The 21,433-nt window shown below is 38.2% G+C and overlaps 2 protein-coding genes and 1 non-coding gene across 3 annotated transcripts; 2 read left to right on the forward strand and 1 right to left on the reverse strand.

The window, feature by feature from the left end:
• Nucleotides 1-512: 512 nt before the first annotated feature.
• LOC115810585 (heparan sulfate glucosamine 3-O-sulfotransferase 5) lies at nucleotides 513-1,894 on the forward strand. The gene is made up of 2 exons (XM_030772543.1): nucleotides 513-619; nucleotides 961-1,894. Exons 1-2 carry the CDS (start codon nucleotides 513-515, stop codon nucleotides 1,892-1,894), a joined length of 1,041 nt encoding a protein of 346 aa, XP_030628403.1.
• Nucleotides 1,895-5,145: 3,251 nt separating this feature from the next.
• On the forward strand, nucleotides 5,146-19,178 carry LOC115809199 (histone deacetylase 2). Its single transcript, XM_030770768.1, has 14 exons — nucleotides 5,146-5,250; nucleotides 6,300-6,412; nucleotides 6,851-6,968; nucleotides 8,316-8,390; nucleotides 8,833-8,971; nucleotides 9,263-9,404; nucleotides 9,731-9,823; nucleotides 10,018-10,126; nucleotides 11,732-11,872; nucleotides 13,530-13,638; nucleotides 13,874-14,004; nucleotides 16,312-16,467; nucleotides 18,510-18,567; nucleotides 18,928-19,178. The coding sequence occupies exons 1-14, from the start codon at nucleotides 5,196-5,198 to the stop codon at nucleotides 18,956-18,958; spliced, it is 1,470 nt and encodes a 489-aa protein (XP_030626628.1). The 5' UTR covers nucleotides 5,146-5,195; the 3' UTR covers nucleotides 18,959-19,178.
• Nucleotides 19,179-19,796: 618 nt separating this feature from the next.
• trnam-cau (transfer RNA methionine (anticodon CAU)) lies at nucleotides 19,797-19,868 on the reverse strand. The gene has a single exon. It is a non-coding gene; the product is annotated as a tRNA-Met (tRNA).
• Nucleotides 19,869-21,433: the final 1,565 nt, after the last annotated feature.

Raw genomic sequence — 21,433 nt, forward strand, 5'->3', positions numbered from 1 at the left:
TCTGTCTGATACTGGTTGCTCACGGAGTTACATACTTTTAACTCTTGATTAATTTGCATGAAAGAAAGAAAGTAAGACAGACGTTTGAAGGTTCAGAAGCTAGAGAAATCTAGATTAAAATATTGTTCATGACCAAGATTTGTTTTATGAAATAAATGCCACTATTAACTAGAATTTCCCCACCAAATCTATAAATAAATAAATAAATAAATATCAAATGGAACCATCAAGCCCCCATTGAGAAGCAGCCTGTCAATTTGCTCATCAGATCCGAGCCCCTGCACTGACAGACATAAATATATAAATAAGTAGGTGTGAGTACAGCAGGCATCTACTCTAATGGCACTGCAGCACTTTGCCGACTCCTGCGCACCGTGGCTTAATCACTTGTAAGACTTGATTGAGTGTGTGTTAATAAACATTAGGCTGTCTCCTTCCATGCAGTGATTAGTGCTCTGTGTGCACGACTCTCCGCAGGCTGAGGACGCAGTCCTGAAGATTGATGGAGGGCCATGCTATTCAAACAGCAGGCGTTGCTGAGGCAGAAGCTCTTCGTGCTGGGCAGCCTTGCTATTGGGAGTCTCCTGTATCTAGTTGCCAGGGTTGGGAGCTTGGATAGGTTGGTGCCCTTTGCATTTATTGTTGTTGTTTGGATTCGTTGCTAATAAGTGAAGCACTTCTGACATACTTAGTTCGAAGGACGTTCACATTCAAGAATGCCTTGTTTTACTATGTAACATGCTTTTAAACGCTGCAGTTAAACTCATGACCTCTACAAAAAAAATAAGAAAAGAACCACACACACACAGAGAGACACACAGACTCACACACACACACACCCACACATACACAAAGCTGACAGCAAAAGGAGAAAGAACATGAGATTTTGTCAGTTCTACATTATGCACATTTTTCTTTGATTGCCCCCACCTAATGTCAAAATTATGTTTCCACTTCCAGGCTGCAGCCTGTTTGCCCCATAGAGAGCAGATTGCCCCCCCATGACCTGCCAGACCAGATCCACTTGCGAACGCTACAGTTTAAACGCGGTCTTCTCCATGAGCTGCGGAAGGGCAATGCCACCAAGGAGCAGATTCGCCTGCACAACCTGGTACAGCAGCTTCCGCGCGCCATCATCATCGGTGTCCGCAAGGGTGGGACCCGTGCCCTGCTGGAGATGCTCAACCTGCACCCAGCTGTGGTCAAGGCCTCACAGGAAATCCACTTCTTTGACAATGACCAGAACTACGCACGTGGCATTGACTGGTACCGGGAGAAGATGCCTTTTTCTTTCCCTCACCAGATCACCATTGAGAAAAGTCCGGCCTACTTCATCACCGAGGAGGTTCCTGAACGTATCTTCAAGATGAACTCATCAATTAAGCTGTTAATCATTGTGCGTGAGCCCACCACCAGAGCTGTGTCTGACTACACTCAAGTACTGGAGGGCAAGGAGCGCAAGAACAAGACCTACCATAAGTTTGAGAAGCTGGCCATTGATGCAAACACCTGTGAGGTGAACACCAAGTACAAGGCAGTACGGACCAGCATATACACCAAGCACCTGGAGCGTTGGCTTAAGTACTTCCCAGTGGAGCAGTTCCACATTGTAGATGGGGACCGTTTGATAACGGACCCGCTACCCGAGCTCCAGTTAGTAGAACGTTTTCTCAACCTGCCGTCCCGGATCAGCCAGTACAATCTATACTTTAATGCCACCCGGGGATTCTACTGCTTGAGATTTAACATTGTCTTCAACAAGTGCCTGGCTGGCAGCAAGGGACGAATTCATCCTGAAGTGGACCCTTCTGTTTTGGCAAAACTGAGGAAGTTCTTCCATCCGTTCAATCAGAAGTTTTATCAGATCACTGGTAGGACATTTAATTGGCCGTGAGAGTGCAGAGAGACATGAAACTTAGAAGTGTTGCCACCGGTGTTTTTAAAGATGTCACTCTCCAACATTTTGAAGGTTAAAAGCACTTTTTTTTTAACTCGAAGCTTACTACGAGAATGGAAATGTGACCAAATATGTTGTGTAATCCATGTTTTTGCTCATAAAAATGGTGAGACAGTGGCATAATGATCAGTGTGATGTGTGATTGCAAAAGTTTGTTCAAGGACATACCCTGGTCTATTAAAACACAAACTCTTTTAATAGAAACACAATCCAACATCAACTTAAGGAAGTTTGGATTACTTTTAAAATGGCCAAAATTACTTAAGACATACCTTCAAATGCATTGAATAAGCAACAATCTCAATGTCAGTGTCTTGGTTTCAAAAGACTAACTGTTGGTTAGATATGTTTTTGCGCTTTGAATGTGGTATTGAAATCTACACTTCCATTTTAGTTACACATGCTATGTAAAGTTACCACACTGTATTTCTGAGACTAAAAACATTGTCAGTGTAATGATACCTAAAACATTCACTAGGTCACCTGCAACAATTTTAAACGGGTACATATGTATTCAGATTTAAATTGCAAGGTAAATATTCATTATATATTTTTTCTGATTTATTTTTTTACAGAGCATGTGTCCATAATTGTGCCTCACATTGTTTCCCATTTCCTTAAAAACTGCCATGAGGTGACTGTCTCAATATCATGTCAGAGTTCAAGTGTTCTACAAATGGTTGTATTAAGTCTAGTGTATCCTTGGAGTCCTCAAGAGGGCATTCAAATGACTGTTTCACAAATATTCACTTGCTTGTCGTTGTTGTCCCTCGTTATACAAGTTGTTTCATGGATGCTTTCTTGCAGAAAGAAATTTGGCTATTCCAGACTTAACACTTTAGACAGACCTAGGAAAGAGGTAAAATGACATCATACATAAATATGACAAATATAAAATGAAAGAGGGATGTATAATGTGTTAAGGGAATTATGCTGTTATTTGTCCTTTTGATTCTCTATTTTGTTCAGTAATCTCAAAGAAAACAGTTATTTTGCTTAATTGTTCAACCATGTCTTATGCCTATTCTATTCATACGCATCAGTATCCAACAGTGAGTATCAAACCACATGTACAAGCCTATCTGTATCATAAGTGTGTCATTCTGTAACTGAAAGATTTAAATAAAATAACACTTAAACTCAGCTGTTTTGTAAATATATCTATATTTTACATTATTGATGCGTCTCAGGATAATTCCCTCAGGACTGTGGGCTCTAAACCCTTTACTGCCATTATGAAATGTTTTGATGTTTTGTAGATGAATTATGATTTATGGGTGACAACTTTATTCTGTTTATTATGCATTTCCAGACTTTTTAATTTCACTTAAATTACCAGTAGTTTCCAAATATAGCATGCTTTTGTTGACAAGGCTAGTATTTTTCAAATCTCACTGGGCAGCACATTTTTAATGTAGTCCCACGCTAACACTTCTCATTTAACTAATTTAGGTTGTAGAAAAATGCTTCTCTAAAGGGACAAAAAAAAAAAACTATGCGTGTGCTTTCTGGCCTTATACTAAATTCTGTCTAAATTCTCACACAAATGAGTGATGGTCAACAGTCTGTTCTTAAATGTGTGACAGAGGAGGATAACAGATGTTGTGAGATGGATATGGTCTACTTCCATTGCATCAGAACATGGATTTGTCTGTATAAAAGAAGGGGCTGCATACAGCCTAATCTGAATGCATAATGGGAGCCTGAAATGTACTACAGCATGAGACAATCCATAAACATTCATTGCGAGCCTCTGAATAAGAGTTCATTTTGTGGAGCTACACTAAATTCAGTCCCATCCAAATAAAAAACGTGAAGAAGAGAGCAACTTGCAGGCCAATTTTAAGAAAAGGGCACCATTGTATCTGCAATACATCTGTGCTGAATATAATTATGCGGTGAAAAAATGTCCGTAAGTTTGATTATTAAAGTAAGTTCATATTTAACTCACTTTCATGTTTACCAAAAATGTTACATTACTGTAAGTGATAAAGGAGAGCATGAGCCTCTCTTTCACTAGGAGGCTATTTTGGATTATCTTTCTGAAATAGCAGAGGATGTTTGCTACAGTAAAAGCATGGTGGAATATGCTATTTAACTCATTGCTTACATAAAATTTGGACTGTCTTACATCAGATGAATGTTTGATGCACAATTAATATATTTTTGATATGGTTCTAGAATCATTTGTCCTTGACAAACAATCCCATTATGTGTAACAAGGATATATATATATATATATATATATATATATATATATATATATATATATAACGAAGAAAGGTTTTTGACAATCTTAAAGACATATGTTTACAGTATACTAATAAAGCAAACTGAAACTTTCTTACACAGACATGAGCACTTTACTTTGAGCGGTATCATAAATGATGCATAATGATTACTTTTATAAGTAATGCCAAACTCTGGGTGGAAATATTTTGATGCCAGGCCACTAGGTAAAATGATGAAATCTGTGCTCACCCCAAAACTGTGTGGCGTCATTTCCCCAGAATCAGCTACTGGAAAGCAAAGGAGGCCCTGGTTTTACTTAGGTATTTTCAGGTTCATTTGGGGTCTGCACTACATTCAATGTACAGGTTTTGCACACATTTCTACAGTAAATGCCTAAATGCACCACATCGGGTGTCTCTGAATAGCTCTTCTGGCATTTGACTACATCCAGCTCCAATTAAACCTAAACAAACCTGTTCCAGGTGATGAGGATGGATGATATCCATTAGGCACCTCTCTAAATTCCACTTTCAATGAATAACGAAACTTGTACTCCAACAGAAACTCTTGCATTTACTCTCCCTAATGCAAAACACGCCCTATATTATTTTAAGTATCCGATACAACTATTTATGCTGAACAAACCAAATCATTTGGTGGAAAGCGTATTTTATGTTTTGAATGATGATGGGAGATACAGAAGCGAAATGTAATTTGGGGAAAGATCTCTCACCCTCTCTCTTTCTCTAGGCCTGTTGTTTCAGGGTTCACAATATGTCTAAATGGTTATTCTTCTGGTTCGGTTCTGCATATTGCTACTGAAGATGTCTAGACCTACTTTATTCATCGCATTGTTGTGCTGTCTTACTTGATTTTGAGTCGCCCGCCCCCTGCCAACTGCGTTTGCGCCTCCCACTCAGCCCGAATTCTTTCTTTCCAACATTTTCGGACATCATAACTATTGTCCCACTGTTTTGAGTAAGAGTGGTGCTAAAAATAACCAGCCATGGCTTACACCCTTCAAGGTGGTACTAAGAAGAAGGTCTGCTACTATTACGACGGTAGGACATGTATACAGAGTTGGTCCCTTGCACGCTGCATTCCGGTTTTGTGGAGTAGCGGCGGTAGTAGCCCAAGCTAGCTAGCCATTCTCGCAACAGAACTCAGTTTTAGCGATTTAAGCTAACAAATAAATTGGTAAACTTTGAAGCCCAAAATTAACGCGTTCTTTTCTTTTGCATTGAATTATTAGATAAATCTAATCAATGGTCAAATTGTCTTTGCACATAATCACACGTATGGTAATTTCACACGCGAACATGTCAGTCAGTTAAGTGAAGAGACCACTTACCAGCGCTGCTTCATGTTAGCATAGCTGCTAGCAGGCTAGTTGTATGGAAAGCTGCATTCATGTGTGCATTGTGTCTCCATCATCAGCAAGCTGGTCCTCTATCTAGCTACATTTGTTGCAAAGGAAAATCTATTGCGTTGCTTAGTTAATGAATAAACACTCTCTAGTGGAATCTTTGTTTGCGTTTTCATTTATTTGGTTGTTTTTATTTAGAATGTGATGTGGTATTTAATTACTCTATGGTTTCGGAATCCTTTGAAGTTGGTCATGCCTCTCAGGCCCAGAAGTGATGGGTCCGATTTAGCCAAATAGTTGTCGTGCGCGTAATAAGCAATCCATATCGCCCGTTGTACTCGAAAAAATGTTCACAAGAGCGGTTAGCTCTTAAGTTTTTACGGATCTTCTCTCCAGATGTGACTCAATATAAAATCTCATTCATTATTCGTCGCTGATTTCAGTTTTCAGGGTTAAGTAGGCATAATATCTGGGCCAGATGTAAATGACCTATTTATGGTGTACTTCCAACTGTTTATGTATGTACGCATGTATTTATTTGTTAATTTGACAGCAAGACCAATCATACTAGACTCTCTTTGATCTTTATATTTCTGCATTTTTGAGTGGTCCAGTATGGTCGGTTAAGTAAGGCCTTTGATAAATATGTTGGCCACAAAAATAGTCTACTTAACCTTAACCGTTACCCTTGCATTGTGTACACATCAGTGTGAATTTATAATGTCATCAAACTTCTTATTACAGGTGACATTGGAAACTACTACTATGGACAAGGGCATCCAATGAAACCTCACAGAATCCGCATGACTCATAACCTGCTTTTAAACTATGGCCTTTACAGAAAGATGGAAATATATGTAAGTTTATATGGCAATGCTGATGTCTGAGATGTTTCATAAGTGAAAGATTTCTTGGTCATCCAAACATATGTTATCCCCCCCCCCCCCCCCCCCCCCCAAAAAAGACTTTTGCTAGGATGATTAATGTTCATGTCAGTTCACTGAATGCATGACCGTGTGACATTCTTTGACTTAACAATGTATTTGGGTTTAAATGCATAGTGGTCCTTTGCAAAGCATTTGCATAGTAGTCCTTCTCAACCTATGCTAAGTATACAGTTATGATGATATTACTCGTACGCCGTAATGTTTATATGAATTGGGATATTTTATAGATATTGGGTCCAAGGAAGCTGTTTTTTATTTGTTTATTTTTTTTTTTACAGATGTTAGTTAGTTTGAATATCTACACTCTGTGTTACATGATATCTGTAATTATCGATGCTTGATTTGCAGAGACCACATAAAGCCACTGCTGAGGAGATGACAAAGTATCACAGTGACGATTACATCAAGTTCCTGCGCTCCATCCGCCCAGACAATATGTCTGAGTTTAGCAAACAAATGCAGCGATGTAAGTCACTCCAGTGGCACCATTTTATGATTCACAGGCTCATATTAAACTTTACTGCTGTAGACCTACAGCTGGGACCATAATGTTGGTTATTGGTTTTAACGATTAAGCAGAAGAATATTGAAACACATATATGAGAAGAGGGCAATTTCATCATTATAAATGTGATACTAGCTCTGAAAATCACTCCTAGAATCGACTAATAAAGCACAAATGGCAGTTTTAATTTGGTTTGTATGTATGAAGAGCCCCTTATCTCTGGGTATTGTAGTATTGTAGAATATACGATAGGAGTAAATAAACTTGTATCTGACAGAAATTGATCGGTATTTTTGGGAGACTGAACAGATTTTCAAAAGCCTGTCAAGGTGACCAGAGAAAGCTGCCTTAAAAGAAGAGTTGTCTAACAAAATCATAATAATGAATATATTTGCAGTTTTATAATGGTGTTAGAAGAACTAACTGCATGATAACACCAGCAGATAACTGTGTTCCATCTAGTTTTCTAATTTGAAACTTTGGAGGCAACAGTCACAGGTTACGAATGCAAAAATGTAATCAATTAAAAATGCCTTCGTAAGATAATGGATTGTTTCATGAAAGCATTTTTAATCAGTCACATCAATGAGAAACTGGGGACTGTGGGCAGACAGTGATGCCATCAAGGGAGCATGAAATTGATCCAGTATAAAAACAAACCGACATCACTGATATACATTGTGTTATGGATGACGGTGCTCAATTGGAAAGGAAAGCAATGTTACAGGCTTCATCAAGCATTCAGTTAAGAAGAGAATAGAGAATAGAGCATTGTTTTAGTTCGAATGGGAATACAGTAAATTACTCTTGATTTGACTCAAAGACCAATTTAATTATCTGGCAAATCAACTTGTTAACATCACCACAACTCAGCAAACAGAAGATAAACAATTTAGAGGGCCCCTTGCGGCTTCCTATTTTGTGTCTCTACAAAGACACAGTTGTTACTGCCAAGTCTGAACTCTAAAAGATACACCCTCTGGGTAAATGTGAGAGCAGTATGATCATGGAAATACGTAACCTCACATATGGTCATCAGATAGACATTACTTTCAAATTTCCCAACACTACAGTGATATTATTGTATTGAAAAACAGTGAATTCATCGAAAAGTTGTCTACACCATGCTTGATGATGCTTGGCACAGTTAACTAAGTTGTTGTTTTGTTTCAATTTAGGGTACGTGTGTGTGTGCTTTTTCCAGTTTTATGGAGGGTTTTTTTTTTTTTGCATGTTCAAAAGTTTCTTGTAAATATTTTTTTTTCTGTATTCTCACTTTCCTCTTTTATAATCTCTCTTTTTCTGCAGTCAATGTTGGAGAAGACTGTCCGGTGTTTGATGGTCTTTTTGAATTCTGCCAGCTTTCAACTGGAGGATCTGCTGGTGAGTGTAAAATGAGTTTAAAGTGGTTCGTAATACATTGCTTAACAGTGTTTTAATCATTCTAAATGTAGAACTCTAAGCACCAGACTCTTTGCTTATTTTAAAAATATGCCCCTCAAAAAAATCTGGACAGCTTGGCAAGTCATCAGTAGCCTTTAAGAAAAACTTGAAATTCAAAGCTCTTTAGAAGTATTGTACTCTGCTGCAGCATGTGAATAGCTAGATCAAAAGTGGATCATGCATTACTATCTTTAGTCCAGTGGGACTACACTCAGTCAGAGGCTCACAACTGAAAGATTTATTTTGAAGAATGCAGGCGTAGGCTAAAGTCTTGTTCAGTCATCTCAGACAAGATTTTTCTTTTTTGTAATTCGCATGAAATGTTTAAATTTGTTTGTGAATATCCTTATAATTTCCTGCTGCTCTTCTCTGTGCATTTCAGCTGGATCTGTGAAGCTTAACAGGCAGCAGACCGACATTGCCATTAACTGGGCTGGTGGACTTCACCATGCCAAGAAGTCTGAAGCATCTGGATTCTGCTACGTCAATGACATCGTCCTCGCTATCTTGGAGCTTCTTAAGTGAGTCCTTTCTCCATTTACTGGAGTATGAGTACTATACATTTGTTTTTCACTTATAGCAGAGGGATTTACATTATACTGTGTTTCCTTGGTGGATATACATGAGAGTCCCTGAAAACACATACCTTGAAATTGCTATAGACGTTTTGGATTTACATCACGCATATCAAAAGTATAATTTGTACAGTATTGTAGTACAGAGATAATCTATTGCTTGTGCTTTGGCATTGACTCTGTATTTTGACTTTTACTCTGACCTTTCTGGCCTTGTGTGTTGGCCCTGACTCACAGATACCACCAAAGAGTTCTCTACATTGACATTGACATTCACCATGGAGACGGGGTGGAGGAAGCCTTCTATACCACTGACCGAGTCATGACTGTGTCCTTCCACAAATATGGGGAGTACTTCCCTGGCACTGGAGACCTCAGGGTAAGCTTGGTTCTCTTGTCGCAGTGTCCCAGTTACTTAAAAGAGTTTCCATGTTCATGATAAAAACAAAATGGACTCTTATTGTGACTTGCATCACTGTATATTGTATAGTGTGTTATGCTGAGTCAGCATAAAGGTTTGAGCATGCTTGTCGATAATTAAATAACGGTATTTCAGGCCAGATAATGTGCTTTGTGTTTGTTAATAGTTTGTCTGTGTGCTTTGCTCGAATGTGAACAGTTCATGAATCTTTAAGTAGTGATTTAATTGTACAGACTTAATTGTTCAGAATTGTACAAACTTTTCACACCATGTTTTGCCTTCAGGATATTGGTGCAGGAAAAGGCAAGTACTACGCAGTCAACTTCCCACTGAGAGACGGCATTGATGATGAGTCCTATGAGCAGATATTCAAGCCTGTAAGTGAGACATCAGACAAGAGAATGACAAGACATCAGAAGAAAATGCTTGTCTAAACATGTATTTCAATGAAATGTTTGTGTGTGTGTGTGTGTGTGTGTTGGATGAACTGACACAGCATACCTGCTTCTGTGGTCTTATTTAGTGGGATTAGGGTAACCAACCCTGATGTTTGTCACTGATTGGTTCACAGGTGATGTCCAAGGTGATGGAAATGTACCAGCCAAGTGCAGTGGTTCTGCAGTGTGGTGCTGACTCTCTCTCTGGAGATCGCTTGGGCTGCTTCAACCTCACCATACGTGGTAAGGCTCATGCACTGCCACTCTCTTACAAAGTGTGTTTCAGTTCTTGATAGTTCATACAGCACAGTACAAGGCATTTTTTAGGGTTTGGTATCAAGTTCAAATTTCTGAGAAACATGCATTTTGATTCTGCGCTTCGGTTCCTAACTTTTGCATAATTCAGTCACACTCCCAAGTCATTTGTTACACAATACGTCAACAAAGCATGTGAGAAGAGACACTTCTGTTTACATCATGAAACATGGCTGGCCGCAGCAAACGCTCGAAAGTTTGGCTTAGCTTCACTGAAAAAGATAACGACACAGCAAAATGCAACACCAGCAGTAAGATATTTCGTGCAATATGATGAAGCATTTACCTCAGCACGGTGTGAATCTGAAGGAATGCACCGTCTTCGATGTGTTCCGGTCTCCCAGCCGCAGTAACGCCCCAGATGCAGCTAACGTTTACAGCAGCTACGTCTTACGCTCAGTTACAACACACAGATGAGCTGACATTCACTGCCTCCATAACAACTGTCTGTTAAATACGCTGCTTGGCCAAAAAAAAGTCGCACACTAATATTTTGTTGGACCACTTTTAGCTTTGACAACCTTATGCAACATCACAACATTTATTTCCGCCCAGAGTTGCATTAATTTTTGGCTGAGATCTTGTTGACGACAGGAGAGTAGAACTACTTTATAAAGTCTTCTCCAGCACGTCCCAAAGACTTTCAATGGGGTTACGGTCAGGATTCTGTGGTGGCCATTTTAAGTGTGAAAATGATTCCTCATGCTCCCTGAACCATTCTTTCACAATCTGAGCCCGATTAATCTTGGCATTGTTGTCCTGGAATATGCCCGTGTCATCAGAGAAGAAAGAATCCATTGTTGGGATAACTTGGTCATTTAGTACATTCAGGTACTCAGCTGACTTCATTTTATTGTCACATAACATTGCTGAGCCTAGACCTGACCAATTGAAGCAAGCCTAAATCATAACACTGCCTCCAGAGGCTCCAAATCCATTTTTTTGGGCATGCAGTGTATTTTGTTATATTCTATTTTGTTGTTGTTGTTGTGATATTGTTCCATTATTTATTTAATGGTTTTGGTTTGTAATTGTTTTTGTTGATCATTCCTTCTAAGAAAGAGTAATATTTATTTTTCATAAATAAAGGGAAAAAGAAACCTTCCTGTCATAGTCGACAGTTTACTGTTTATAGCCTAAACGGCCAAGAATAAAGGTGGGATCATTTTTGTTCGTTAAATATTTGGGGTTTTTTTTCTCTCCAAAAAATATTGGAATTGGAACCGAGATTCAATAAGAACTGGAGTCGATAAGCAGAATTGTAATCGGAATCGATAAAGTTGAAACAATACACAACCCTAGTATTTTTATGCCTCCACCCCCCCGCCCCCATATTTGTTAAAGTATGTTATGTAGTAGGTACTTCTGAAAATAATTTTTTATTGTTGTGATTCTTAGTGTGACTTGCTCCGTTGCTCAGAGGAATCAAGGAAGTCGGATCTTTAAGAAAGTGTGCTCCTTTAGGTAACTTTGTTATTAAATAACTCTTGAAACATCCGGTGTTGTAGTAATCCTACACTGTGTGTTCACCAGGTCATGCAAAATGTGTGGAGTACATGAAGTCCTTTAACTTACCCCTGCTAATGCTCGGTGGAGGTGGGTACACCATCCGTAACGTGGCACGCTGCTGGACCTATGAAACGGCTGTCGCTCTGGATACAGATATTCCAGATGGTGGGTACAGTCTTTTGTTCTCCCTTCAAGAATTTACATGAAATGACTGCATCCCATGATGTAATCTCTGCTTTGTTTCTGTCTGCTCCCTTAACCAATGAAAGAGGATTGTGGTGGACTCCAGTTTGGAGTTTGTGTGTGTGTGTGTGTGTGAGAGAGAGAGTGAGTGAGAAGAGATGTTACTGGCATCAATAAAGAGAACTTACAAGCCAAATGATAGAAAGTGGGATGTTAATGGATCGGCAGAACTAACATTAAATGTCCCATCACCTCTTCACAGGTTTATGGTTTAAAGAAGAGGTTTTGTTTTCCATAACATAAATTGTTCCATGATTTAACTTTAACTTTGTGGTTAACTTTATTTACGGCCAACAGACGCACTAGTCTGGAGCTTTTCGCATAATACTGATTGCTGATTTTGTGTCGGCAGAGTCAGCCAATATTAATACCTACAGTAATCAGGAAAGGACAGGGGGGAATAAACTGTTTTTAATATTTACAAAGAAATATTTAAGAAGCAACAATGATGAACTAGTATCTGTTTAATAACTAGCCTGTCTAGATACAGAAACATATTTTTCTATGTGTCAGCAGACATATTGCACATTTCTATTCAAATAAATAAATTAATAGAAAAAAAGTGAAATTGTTTCGAGAAGTTCAAACAGTAAGAAGTATGACAATTCTTAGAAAATATTTGATGCTGAGCAGACAGTTCTCAGAATTGTTCGTTGCACAGTCAGTAGTTCAGATGATGTATTGTGGTTTGTTGCTGGGTATCAGCAAAATGCTACATCCTCAGCAGCAAGAATGAATTGTTAATATGTGTTATGAACATTGTCAATTTGGTTATGACTCATTCTTTTTCAAAGAAGGACTCTTTGAAATTCGTCTGTGGTATCAGTGCGGTTTTACCTGTCACGTTTGCTTTTGCACTCTTTACTAGCTTAAGATAATCACCGTGCTCTGCTTGAGATGTGCATCCAAGTGTTGCATCAGGTCTGTCAGGAAAAGGCACACAAGGGGGTTTAGTTTTCTGCATTTGTTTTTCTTCATAAGATACCTTGTCAGATAACCTGACCAATGCCGTGATTTTTTTTTTCAGCTGCATGCTCTACAGTAAGCTCTCCTCACTAAATGCAAATTTGTGTGAAGTTAAAGCTGATCAGGAGTGCCATAATTTGAACAGACATTGGCCAGTCGCCATCGGCGGTCATGTACTTATTTAGATAAATGTGTTCAAAGAGTTTTACCGAGACATTTACATACACAGCAGACTGATTCCTGGCTCGCCTAAACAAGAAGATGTTACAGCCGTCATCATTGGTTATTTCCAGTGTGAAATCCCTCTGTGGTTTTGAATGTGTGGGTAACAGCAGGCTTTGAGGATTTGCATGCTGCCTTTTGGTCCACAGCAAGGCGCAGTGTTTTGCATGATGATGTTATTTTGCTGAAACAACTGTTTACTTTATATTAAAATCTGTATGCAGGAGCTCTCTCTAGTGCTGAAAAATATTTAGACTTAAAATAGTCTATGAGGAATATTTACCAGTGAAATGCACTCATACTCAGGCTTTTACGTAGTTAGAAGCAAATGTTTTATTCAGGGCATGATTGTACCATTTTTTCCTTATCATTTTACCTGATGCCATTACAGAGCTTCCGTATAATGACTACTTTGAGTACTTCGGCCCTGACTTCAAGTTGCACATCAGTCCGTCCAACATGACCAATCAGAACACACAGGAATACATGGACAAGATCAAGTAAGAAGGACGGTGTTGCACGCGGGTCAATTTCACACATCAGCACTGTTGAATTTTTTTGTCAGATTTGGACTAAAATGTACATTCATTGCACCACAGGGATTAGAAATACAAATGTGTAATTGTTTGATGCATTAATACATATACCTGTACTTATAGTAGCAGTTTAGCATACACCATTGTTATGCTTTCTGTGTCCTATAGATGTTCTGAATGAAAGTGTATGTTGATACAGGCAGCGTCTGTTTGAGAACCTGCGCATGTTGCCACATGCCCCTGGCGTCCAGATGCAGGCCATTCCAGAGGACAGTATCCCTGATGACACAGTGGATGAAGATACAGAGGACCCAGACAAACGCATGTCCAGTAAGATCCCTTCACTGCCTCACCTCACTGTTAACCTTTACAGTGTGCATGGAATTGTGAATGAAATATACCTCTCTCCTCACACAAATTTCATTTTCACACAGGAGATGTTGCTATCTGTTTATTTGTTGCTGCATTAATGGTTGTAAAGTGCATAGTGTCCCATAAAATGTTGGACACTATGTAGTTTACAAAGCTGGCTTGCTCACATATTTATCTATTTATTTATTTACTTGCTTACTTATTTACATACTTACTGGGTTTTTTTCCAAAATTTTTTTCATGTTTTAAATTTGAAGATCCAATCATTTTTAGTCGGGTTGGGTACCGAAACCTGGTGCCAATATCAAAACCGGTTCCCTTGCGATCGGTATCACCCGGACCGAATCACAATGCAGATTTCGTTAAATCTTGACATGCAGCCACCTGTTTACATGCTTTGCCAGACATATGTCTCAGAGGATGCACTTAACCGTTGCAAAATGTAAATAAACATGGCTGCGCCCAGTCGTTAATATTGACGTCAGAGGCTTAACATAAGCACTTGTAATTGTGTTTAGCTTCATGGAAATCAAATTTGTTCCTACAAAAGTAATAACCATAAAACGGAATTCAATGAAGTTAAATTCCGTTAAATTGAAGGAATTTAATTTAAATGGAATTGAACTTAATTTCAGAATGTTTCACTCATGTGCAAAAAAACTCGGGCTGAGGGGACTGTTGCTGTTTCAGAGAACTTAGGCATCAAAAGGTTTAACACGGTTAAATACCTAAAACTAAAACTTCAAATATGATAATATTTCTGCAAAAGAATTGCTGAAGTTTGTAGAATACGAGGAATTCCAATACAAAATTTATTTAGCTGTTATTATTACTGTAACTGTTATTTAGTGTTAAATTATTGTAGGTGGGTTAGGTTTTAATTATTATGTGAATTGGTATGTAAATTTGTTAAGTGTTTTGTATTCATTTATATTTATATATTTAAGGTGTAAAGTTAATATATTGCTCAATCTGAAGTTCAAATTTGCCTTAGAAATTAAAAAAAGGCCGTTCTTTAATACTGTTGACCTTTATGTGCTTTTTTTTTTTTTTTTTTAAAGTATCGGCTCAGGCACCGCTTAGGCACCGGCACCGTTTTAGAAGTATTGTTTTAGCACCGGTATCGGAAGAAACCCAAACGATACCCAGCCCTACTTTGTAGGTGTTTTATCATAGCACTCTTGTCTAATTAATTACCCTAATGCAAATTCCTCACTGCCTTTATTCAAAATTATTCAAAAAATGCTCATATCCTGCGTGACTCAGAAAACTACATCCACAGTAGGGTTCTGCAAGTACAGCGCTGCAAAGGGAAATGACTTCAACACTAAGATGCAGAATATTATGGTTTGCTGCTAAAGAGTAAGTCAGTGCAAAGCAAAACAGAAAATTAAGAGTGGAAGGACTAAGCAGTTGTGCAGTCAATAAATGGAAAGTACAGTGTACCAAATACATAACAGAATATAGGAAATACAGAAGCACAGAAAGGGCAGTGCAGTGAATGTGCATATATACTGTATATATAATTCACAATATAAATATAATATTGCTAATTCATGTCAGTTTATAATTTAACAGAATTTAACAACAGTTCAGGGAGGGCAGCCTCAAAAGAATTGTGGCAGTGACCAGCCAGTCCTGTTTTGTTAGCTGGTGTGGGGTGAGGATTTCAAGGTGACAGGACTTGATCCAGCATCCACTGGTTGCCTGAAAGAATGGTGCAGTTAGGTTATGGATCTGAGTGGTTGGAAAGAGTATGTGCTCCCCAACCATAGCTCCTTGGTACTTTGGAGCAATGCCTTTAGTTGGATAGAATGCCAATATCAATGACCCATATTTAATTATGGGCTCACCTGTTAGCCAAGTGGACTGATCAGGATAGAGAGGCATTAGAAAATTCTGGTAGATCATATACTGTCCACATTGTACCAGGCCACATTATGGATCTGTGGGCTATGCTGATAGTCCAGGAAGGTAAGAGTTGCAGTGAACCAATAAGGAGGTTTCTATTGCCTGGAGAGCTTAGTAGTAACAGAATTACCTCAATAGGTATCAGTTCTGCTTTGTCCAAGCAGAGATCTTTTTGGTAGTCTTGGAGGTAGAGGGAGTTATGGAACGAAAGGGTCGAGTGTCACCAGCGTATCCACGATGTGAAAAGCCATGTGATTTATCGAACTCACCGACTTAGTATAGAGTCACTTTTATTGTGACGTTTTTCCGTCTTGTGTAGTTTTTGTCATTGTTTTTTTTCATATTCTGTTGCAGTCAGAGCATCTGACAAAAGGATAGCCTGTGATGAAGAGTTCTCTGACTCTGAGGATGAAGGAGAAGGCGGAAGGAGGAACGTGGCCAATCATAAAAAGGGAGCGAAGCGGGCCCGTGTGGAGGAGGACAAGAAGGAGGGAGAAGAAAAGAAAGTTGGTAAGTGTCTGTGTTAAACTGACAGCCAGTCTGCTAGGTGACTGGGGCTGTGTGTCCAAAGCATCGGTGTTGTCACCCACTCGTGTCCGTGTGTCACACAGTCGTTTAAGTTGAAGATTTAAGTGATTTCCTCTCAAAGCAGTATTTAATGGTCACACTTTATAGTATGATCGCGTGTATTTACCTTGGGGTTTGAAAATGGAAACGAAAATCAGAGATGCATTTTGTCCTCTACACAAACAGGAAAACATACAAAAATAAAATGAAATTATTTGTTCATGAAGAAAACCCTGAATTTAAAATTTGGGTAACTGGTAAATGCTCTATTTGTTTATATATTTAGTTCCATGTAATTTTACAGAGTCAATAAGTTAAATGCACCTCAGGAAACCTTTTTATGCGTTATTTCACATTTTATGTTCTATTTCACAGTAAACCAAGCTATAAAATAAATGTAATTCATCCGTATAAATTAAATAGCATTCTGACGAGTGACAGTTATAATGAATCCAATGCAACCGTGTAGCATTTCACGTGCCACAACACAGAATAATTCTCTTTTGCCTCAACATCTAGCAAGAGAAATTCAGGGACAAGTGTGGCTTAGTGTTTTATATTCAAAACATAGTTTTAAACACAAATCCGTGAAGGCCTTACTACATACAGCAGCGCCACTGCAGTGTTTCATGGTGTGATGTTCTGCTCAGTATCATCATACAAATTATTTCAAAACAATATACGGTGCGGTTTGATTTAATTCCCTAAGAATGGCCTTTTGGATGCATGCATTAGAATCCTGTGAGAGTAACAGAGGGAATCATTGGCAATGAAAGCTCCTCTCAGGTGTTGATGAAGTAAAGGACCAACTCTGACCTTTAGGGCTGAAATCCGTAATCTCTTAATCCCCTCTGATATTGCACCAAAAGGAAAATTTGATGTCTTTATTATTCCATATAAATTGTCTATCGGCTGCAGACTTGTTCTTGCACAGCAAGGATCTTAACACTTGCTCATTTGCATTGGGATTTTAGATATGTCATAGTGGCATATCTGATCTGTAGACCATTTGAAGAGTTCAACACATGAGCAAGAACTTCCAAAGTTATTCCAGATGCAGCTTGGACCGCATAAACAATGGCTTTGACACAAAGAGACAAAACATCTGCTTCTATTAGATAGTATGCACTTAAGTCATACATTAAATACTTAATAAGTGGCTATGCTTATATAAATACTAATAAATTCAACCTGAAAATGAAATCCTTAGATATTAATATAAAAACTGAGGTGTATTCAGATACATCAAATATCTATCTTCAGGAACCATGTATTACTAGTTTTCAACCTGCAGAGCTGCCAGAGGCTTAATAAGTCTTAATCATTCTTTGTTCAAGTTGGAAAGACAGAAAAACTCGGGGTTTGGCAAATAAAGGAACTGACTTTAGAGACAAGTATCAGCTACAGTCAAACATAGCGTGGTATCTGCAGAGCTTTTGAAAATGAGCGAGGTGTTCAAACAATATGTAAATTAATAATTTGATGATTAAATTAGTAATCGGTTTTAATTAGTCTTAGAATTATTTTCCATCTGAAGTTAAATCTACTAAAAAGCAGATAATGCAGTAGAAAAAGCTGAAATAAAAAAAATATCTGCTTGATTGAATGGTTTGCCAATTGATACTGCAAAATTTAAGGGCAATGTTGCAAATCTAAATATAGTCTTAACTCTTCAAGACACCAAGTGATTAATCCTAAATCTTCCATTCTTTACCTTAGTGAGCAAGAAACCGTTCACCTGACAGTAAACCAGTCCATAAATGCTGTCTAGATATTTGCCATGACATTGTCCTTATAGCCAGAGTAAAAAAACGTATTCCAACTAAGAGGGAAACTGAGAGAAATTACTCATCAGTTTGATTTGTAACAACAGAAGTTGAAAATTGAGTATATTCCAGAATGTTCCATAACAAGAACTTTTGATTAAAAAAAATTCTCTTCAGCTCATTACAGTGACTGTACTTACTCTTCCTTTTTGGGTTTAGAAGTGAAAGAAGAGGAGAAATCTAAGGAAGGCAACACAGAGAAGACAGACACAAAGAGGTAAATGGAACTAGATTTCTGTCCCTTCTCTTCCAATTTTGACTCAGTAATCCATCAGAGATAACTAGTATATCCACCCATCCTATGCTTAACTCCTGTAGAACTAGTACATTCTAAAAGTAATTGAGACTGCAGATTTTGAGCACAGTAAAATGTGACAGACCTGAGAAAAGTCATTTATAGTTTAACTAAAGATGGCAGCAGTTTCTCAGGTTTAAGTCTAATTGTGTGGTGAAACACAATTGTTTGTTTCCTGTTTTTAGAAATATGTATCTCAGAAATATTACCATAAAGTAAGTTTTGTGGAAAACAGAAGACTGGATTAGTTTGAGTAATGTAATGTTCTATATCCTTTTTCAGTGTAAAAGCTGAGCAGACGAGCAGTGCCTGATGTGGCCATAAGAGGGCGTGCTGTCTCAAAGTTGAGGAAAACCACCTTCCATCTTGCCTCCCGCTTTGACCTCCACACCCATCACAGCATCATATTTATTACCAATGTGTGTGTGTCATAGATGTATGTTTCATGAGAGTTTAGTGGGGAGGGGGGTGTCTGTGTTTTTTGGTTTCTTTTTTTTTTTTTATAATCCAATGGATAGTATTGAAGTTGATGTCTCTCCAGTGAACTCTTTGGAACAGGCAAATCTGTTGGGTTATATATATTTTTTTTATTTCAAAATATAAATATCTGTTTGTAATTACATGTTTTAGAAGGGATAATGTGGATGTTCTTATGGAGTAAACCCCACAGTGATTTCATATTTCTTTAAATTTGATATTTTGCATTTGCATATTAAAATTGTTTTATACTGATACCAGATGTTGATTTATTTTTACCATAAGAAGGAGCTTCTTGCTCTATTTCTGCATGATAAAGTGTAAAACTAGTGCAGAGAATATAAATGAATTTGTTTTAAAAAGAAGGTAAGCAATTTTGTTGCTATTTATTGATAAACATTTTAAAATTAAGATTAAATCTCTGTGATCATGCACACACGCACTGTGAGCAGTGAATTTTAACCTGTGCATTTAACGCATCTTTACACATCATTAATGAGCACACACAACCACTAGGGGCAGGAGCAGTGGGCAGCACACCTGCGTCTGGGGGGCAGTTGAGCACGTCAGTTGTGGATGTTTTCCTGCTGGTAATTCTTGGGAATCGAGCCGGCGACCTTTCAGTTACATACCTGATTCTTTGACCCTTAGGCCACGGACTGCCCCAAAACGCTTAGCAGAGGATGGTTTCGATCCATCGACCTCTGGGTTATGGGCCCAGCACGCTTCCGCTGCGCCACTCTGCTGATATACTCAATGAGGGAAAACATTGTACATATCACATGGAAAGGATGACGTTTCTTATGGTCTAGATATCTCAAGATGGTCTTGAGCGTTTTGTAACTGAATTGCACAGATGAAACTATGTGCGATTACCATTACCTTTTTCCTTCGCTAGATGGTGTAATTGCGTCGTTTTGAGCTACTAGTTTCTTGCGTTGTACTTAAATCGTGTCTTTTTGTATGTAGCGACAAGGGGGGCTACGAGCATATGTACTATTTTTTTTTTTAACTATTTACTTTATGCTCATCTTGAGAAGCTCCCTTATGCAGGTCTTTACTATTTTAGAATGAGCATACTGGCATATCTACGGTATTACTCAATAGGGTTTTTTTTAATGAGAAATGGTCAGGTTATTTTCGTCATCCAGTGACCTCAGTTTAGCTATATTTATGCAAAACCATGTCGCGACTCTCCCACCCTAAATGAAAAGCAAATATACTTGCGGAACTTGAAAGATGTCCTGGAAGAAATATATGTAACTTGGTGGCCCTCTTTTTATCACTGAGAACTACAGGCCTTTTGTTTTTCGTGGACATTACAGTTATTCAAATACAAAAGTGTGTGCAGACGTAATTTTATGTCAATTGACATCTAACAACTTTTGCCTTAAAAGAGGCATTTTTTTCTACATAAATTAGAGGTGCAGGTGCGGGTTTTATTAGACAGGATGGGGCTGCCAAATGGCTGCCATTCAGTGCTTAGTGTTTGACATTACTGCGATGGTGTAGGTTGCCTGCAGTAAGAATGTATCCTCAAAATCATCTAAAGTGAAAGAACGTCTCTACCCGTTTATTATGCAAAGGTCAGTGATTGACCTGAAGTTAGTCTACTAGCATCAACCATACTTGTTTAGTACAAATGAGCCTTAAATGTGGCTTTGAGACACAATTAAAGAAGTTATAACTGTACATTCTACACAACTGTTTGTATTAAATGGCATGGGCTCCTGAGAGGTGTGAGGGAAACCAATGGTTAATATAAAAAAAAAGTGATTTACATCTATACCAGTATCACTGGCGACATTTTAGATTCTGCTGATTTACCCACGGTAATGGTGATTGACATAATTCTACTTTTAACGTACTTGAATTTACTTTGAAGACTCTGTATATCTACTACGTTCAAGAATTAACCTGGACTCAAGGGTTCTGCAGAAAGTGTTCTCAGAGTAAATCTCAGAAACCAATTCTATGATAGCCTGCAACTTCTGTCAGTAGCTCATATTCTCGGATTTACTACGATTAGACCTCAACTATTTAGAGCAAAAGCAGTTGTGTTTTGAAAGACAACATGCAGGTTGTTGAATCGCTCCCTGGTGAATAGGGATTTTTTTTTTTTTTTTTACATATAAAGGTTATCATGTTGCAGCAAAGTGTGTATGTTGTCTCGTCACTGCTATTTGCAAGCTACCTTAAATACCAGATAACAAGTTCATGTGTCCGTTCATCCACATCTAGCGAGGAAGTGATGTTTGGTGCATAGTTGTACTGATAAAGACATGAACTGCTCAAATTTTATTCACATTTA

The sequence above is a fragment of the Chanos chanos genome, chromosome 4, assembly GCF_902362185.1.
Source record: "Chanos chanos chromosome 4, fChaCha1.1, whole genome shotgun sequence".
NCBI lineage: Eukaryota > Metazoa > Chordata > Actinopteri > Gonorynchiformes > Chanidae > Chanos > Chanos chanos.